Source organism: Erpetoichthys calabaricus, chromosome 4, assembly GCF_900747795.2.
Source record: "Erpetoichthys calabaricus chromosome 4, fErpCal1.3, whole genome shotgun sequence".
NCBI classification, from domain to species: Eukaryota; Metazoa; Chordata; class Cladistia; order Polypteriformes; family Polypteridae; genus Erpetoichthys; species Erpetoichthys calabaricus.
In genome coordinates, this window is record NC_041397.2 from 161,510,561 (window position 1) to 161,516,560 (window position 6,000).

Here is a 6,000-nt window from a genome sequence, read left to right on the forward strand (position 1 = left end):
AGTCTATATTATAGTAACCCAAATTTTGAGAAATTTTCATGCAAAATATTATTACTGCTCTCTTTGCCAGTAACTATTGATTTGTGAATTCCAGGTTCCCTTTTCTTCATTGTATTAGAAAGTTGTACTGTGTTATTCCGAAATTTTTTCCCTTTAATTTTGTTTTTAAATAGCCATTTATTAGCATTGTAAATAGTTTTGTCTAGCATCTTTAAGACACAAAAGAATAATAAACTGACTGACACTATCCTTTATTAGGTATAAATAATGAAGGAATATCTTAAAGAATACTTAAAACCTTAAATATGATCTATGTAAGGTTCATTTCAATTGTTCGTTCATGTTCTAGCATATTAGTAGGTAAAAAATATACCAGACATCATATCATTTTTGTTATAAATCATTCTTAATTTAAAGCTTGCTGTATGTTGTTTTCATTAAAAGGAGAATGTTTGAGTTATATTAGAACATAATGCTAAAGATATTTAATAAGATTTTTTTTTTTTCCTCTCATTAGTGAAAAATGCCATTGCCATGTTTAGAGCTCTGCCATCCATGTTTCCTTCACTTTCCTTACCCCCAAAAAAGTTGGGAAACAAAACATGAGGCATTAGTTCATGGCTTTAAGGTAAAACTTTGCATTTTTACATTGCTTAAAGGAAAAATAAAGACAGTTACTGTAATTCTATCCATCTGTGACTGGCAGCAATTTTCAGGGTTGTTTTTAATGTTAGCTACAGGAACGACATTATACATTAAACAGTTTGATTAAAAGGGCTCAACAGAATATAACAATTTTCAATTTTTAGTGATTTCTTTGCTATTTCAAATACAAGCTGTGTATAACTGCTTCTGTTAAAATTCAGTATTATAAATAAGTAAATGAATAAATCAGTATAGGACTACAGAGGATAAAATAAATTCAGCCTATTTTCTTTGTTGGTTTTTGTTTGTCTTGAAGACCTCCGAGAATCCTGATGCCTTTCTACAGCAAAGACTGACCTCTGACTAGCGCTGCCCTTATTGTGGACCAAGATAACTGCATGCTAGCTATTGGAAGTGACCACTTGACAACTTTCCCTCAAGAAATGTTGCAGGAAGGTATCATGTACCTTATGGCATACTATTATGCACTACATCTAACATATCCTAAGTGCATTGCCGCTGTCCTCTCTGCAATTCAAACTGAAATATTACTGGACACAATTTGAAGGGAAAATACAAATGTGCTAGAAGAAAAATTGTGTGAGCCAAATGTAGAACAGGAAATGCATGTCTATGATATACTGTATATAATTATCATTACCATATTTGAAAATCAATTAAATAAATTGTAGATATTTTGTGGATTGTAACATGTTAGGTTGTATTTTCTTTGTCTTGTTTTTTGGCAAAGTTACCTCTGTTAAAATTTTGTTTATGTAATTAAGTTTGTTATGTATTTCTGACTGTGACAAGATGAGACAGTCCTGAACTACAATGTACAATAATGATATGGATATGACATTTGTGTTATATACAAGGTAATCTTCCTGTGTCAACTAATTTTCATGTGCTTATGGTTTTCTCTGTTTCTGTATTGTAAACACAGCAGTAGTGCTGTTGGATACTGATGTAATACTTAAAGAGCAATGCTAATGATTATCTCTTTATTGCAAGTTATTTTATCTATTCAGGAAGCCAACATATATCAGGAAAATATATATTAATTATGTGTCTTGAATGTAGGAATGAATTCCTAATTCAAACCTCTGCTAAAATATTTGGTTTCAATTTGAAATGAAGACCATCCTAAAATGAGAGCACTGTGCTGCTTTTACCTTATTCTTTTGTAGGTGGACTGAAATTTGTTGTATATATCATGCAAATATAGCTTAGTATGTGTTGAAATTAACTACTTTCAGAATTTCTTAAAAATCCAAGTCAATATATCTCACCCCATTGGCATATAATTTTGCTTATTTAAAGCATTTATTTAATAATAGTTTATTTTTTTCTTATTCTGTGATTTTTGTAAAATAATTTTCCTGTTTTAAGATACAGTGCATCCAGAAAGTATTCACAGCGCATCACTTTTTCCACCTTTTGTTATGTTACAGCCTTATTCCAAAATTGATTAAACTCAGTTTTTTTATTTTTAGTAAATTTGCAAAAACCTCAAGTAAACTTTTTTCACATTGTCATTATGGGGTGTTGTGTGTAGAACTCTGAGGAAAAAAATGAATTTAATCAATTTTGCAATAAGGCTGTAACATAACAAAATGTGGAAAAAGTGATGCGCTGTGAACACTTTCCGGATGCACTGTATATGCTCTGAGATTAAATACTGGACTACCTATTTCAGGATGAGCTAACTGGTTTCAAGTAACAAGACTTTCTTTCTCCACTGGTATTAAGAATTTTCCATTTGTATTAGTGATCTATTCTCTTGTTCCTTGGCCTTTGTTTTTCAGTGTGCTAAAATTAAGAATGCAAAACAACTGAATTAAAAATTATTTTCTAATATTCAGTGTATTTCCACTGTAGAAAGTCTAATCTGAAGTAATTTGTTCTAAAAAACAGCATTTTCTACTTATTTCAAACCTTTGAACACCTATAAGAGCTTTCTTATTTCTAGACTGGAACCAGCTTATTTTAAGATTTCTTGGCAAGTAAAATTATCATGCTGCATTGACAGATAATTTCACTAATATTAAGTCATTTTCTCCTGAAATTCAGTGTTTTTATCTTATTTCTAGGCTAAGTTTTTTTGCAGTGTAAGAAATACAGACAATATTCACAAAAAGAACGATTATGAGGGAATTAATTACCTTTCTGAGTTCAATTGTTACTTCATTTCTGTGTCTTCTCATCGTCTGGTGGGAACAAAATATATAAATAAAAAGTTAATAATTTACAACCAACATAACAAAATGTTGCGTCTGTTTAACTATAAAATTAACATTACAAAACTGCTTTACTTGTACGTATTTAAAATCCCCTTTCCTTTCAATTAACAACATGCTTATTAACTTATTATCTGATTATTAAATCAGATCTGTTGGAATATTCGCATATTGCAGACATTGTACCTAGATTTTAATACTTGAAGGTATACCTTTCAGATACACATTACATTTTCTGCCTGAAGTGGGCAAGTTTCCTCAAACAGTCCACTTTTGCAAAATGCTTAAGTTTAAGTTTGACTGGCCTCAAAGTTAAGTTTTGTCAAGTGATACACTAATAAAATTTTCCCAGTCATTAGGCAAAGTTGCCATCTACTTGTTTATATACAGTAGTTATGTCTATGTTAAGCATCTCCTACAGCAGGTAGCTAAATATGATTCTGAAATCCCTGTTTCGGTTGGTACACAGAGTACACTGGGGCTGACAGACCAAAAAAAAATATTTGCAGTCAAAAAAGGACAATATATAAAAGAGCAGTGCTTCACCTCATTATAATTTTAGCATTGCAACATATTTCTGTATTTTAGAAATGTGTTTTGATCACTTCCATGTCCAGGTATTTTCTATTGTTGAATGTTAAGTTTGTATCATCATTAGTGAAACATATCTTTCTGTTTCTTAGATACACTTCTAGAAAACACTTTTTTAGGTGAGTTAACCTCGCCCCCACCAACCAAACCAGCTTTTGGATCTGCATTGCATGAACAGATTTTTTTTTTTTTTTTTTTAATATAAATACTTATAGGTAGTGTTCTGCTGCTGATCCTATTCTGGTTCACTCCTGAAATGAAGATGCCCGATTTGCTGCCGTTTTACCCTTTAGCGGTTAAGAATCCACTGGAGAAAGCACCTCACCTATGGTCATGAGCTATGGGTAGTGACCGAAAGAACGAGATCGCGAATACAAGCGGCTGAAATGAGTTTCCTCCGCAGGGTGTCTGGGCTTTCCCTTAAAGATAGGGTGAGAAGCTCAGTCATCCGGGAGGGGCTCAGAGTAGAGCCACTGCTCCTCCGCATCGACAGGAGTCAGATGAGGTGGCTCAGGCATCTGATCAGGATGCCTCCTGCACGCCTCCCTGGTGAGGTGTTCCAGGCATGTCTAACCGGGAGAAGGCCCCGGGGAAGACCCAGGACACGCTGGAGGGACTATGTCTCTCGACTGGCCTGGGAACGCCTTGGGATTCTCCCGGAAGAGCTAGAAGAAGTGGCCGGGGAGAGGGAAGTCTGGGCATCTCTGCTCAAGCTGCTGCCCCCGCAACCCAACCTCAGATAAGCGGGAGACAATGGATGGATGGATGGATAGTTTCTTTTCTCATTAATGACAACTGAAAGTAACTACTATATTTCTAATTTTCCTATTATTATTACTACTATTATAGCAGCTTTAAAATCACTATTGAAAAGCAGCTTTATTGTCAGCAATGCTCGCTTAGCTACTTGGCTATTGACTTGACTCACTCATAGTTTAAACCAATAGGGCAATTTTATTTATTTATTTTAAATAAACACACGGGTCATCTCTATTGAAATTAGCTCCAGCTTTTTAGGGGAGAGAGGTACACTTTTGAGTTTTATGTACATCCTATATGCAACCTTGCAATCCTTGGGAGAATTAATTGTTTAAATATTAAAAAGCACAAAAAGTACAAACATTCATGTAGTACCTGGAATTTTAGCGTAAAATAAAATGTATCATTTTTATTATTGTGATTATTCAAACCTTAAAATTTTGGAGAATCTGGCAGTTCTACAAGGTTGTAGTTGATGCAAACACTGGGACGTACAAGTTCAAAGAACTGTGCTCATTCATGTCAAATTCTATTTGCTCCAAAGACTGAAAAAACTAATTTAAACTTTTAATTACAGTAATTTTAGCTAAAATGAAATATATTTACATAACCGGTTTGTTTTCTGCTTCTGCATGTCTGACAAATGATAAACCTATGACTCACTTTTGGATAAGTCCTGAAATTCATGCAAATACCATAAGTCTGAACACAGGAAAAATAATGGGAATACACGATGTTTGCATTTCCTGCTCCTGCTTCACATGGCAGACAAAATAAAGTTCTGGACTACATTACAGCTAGGAAGTGGATTTCCAATGCTAAGCATATGATGTAGAATTGTATTAAAACAGTATCATTTTCAATTGTACATGTTTCTGTTTACAGTAACATTGTCACTGCTCTGAAATTTAGAAATTCCAGCATCTGCAAAAAAAAATAAAAAGAATCAAGGGTGAAAGGGTTTCTTTGTATCTTGAGGCCAATTAACATGGAAAGATATTATTAAAGAACCAAGCAGTGTCAGCATGAATGACTTATTATCTATACTAATTAATAAAAGGCAAAGCCCTCACTGACTCACTGACTGACTGACTGACTGACTCATCACTAATTCTCGAACTTCCAGTGTAGGTGGAAGGCTGAAATTTGGCAGGCTCATTCCTTACAGCTTACTTACAAAAGTTAGTCAGGTTTCATTTCGAAATTCTACGCGTAATGGTCATAACTGGAACCTGTTTTTTGTCCATATACTCTAATGGAGGAGGCGGAGTCACGTATCACATCATCACGCCTCCTACGTAATCACGTGAACTAAAAACAAGGAAGAGATTTACAGCATGAGTCAAACGCGGGAACGAAGGTAAATGACGTTAATTTTTGAGTGTCTTTTAATACTGTGTAAGCATACATATTAACAGATGTGCAATTAAACGTGTGCATTTATGGGGTGATTTCTCAGGCTTAAAAGCTCGCCTTTTATTAAAAAGTTAAATGCAAACTGTTTTCATTCTGAAGGGCACAAACCACGTTAGATTTCAGACGTTAAACGCGCAAAAATGTCGGTACACCAGATAAATAAGCGCAACATATTATCAGTTATATTGTATGCTTACAATACATATAGAAATGTGTTAATCGTTAACTAGTATTATGGGATGGTGTTTTTCGACTCACACCTTGATTTAAACAATTGCATTTCTTGGGGGGTTTGCGTAGCTTATTGTCAATATCTTTACACCTCTTTTTAAGACTTAATTTAAAAAGG

The 6,000-nt window shown here is 33.9% G+C and overlaps 1 protein-coding gene across 1 annotated transcript in view; it reads right to left on the bottom strand.

Annotated features, from left to right (window-relative positions):
• Positions 1 to 6,000, bottom strand: part of kpna3 (karyopherin alpha 3 (importin alpha 4)) — a 287,088-nt gene that overhangs the window by 233,422 nt on the left and 47,666 nt on the right. The window contains 1 exon segment of the mRNA XM_028790479.2: positions 2,811 to 2,855. Within this exon segment, the coding sequence (XP_028646312.1) occupies positions 2,811 to 2,855 (45 nt within the window).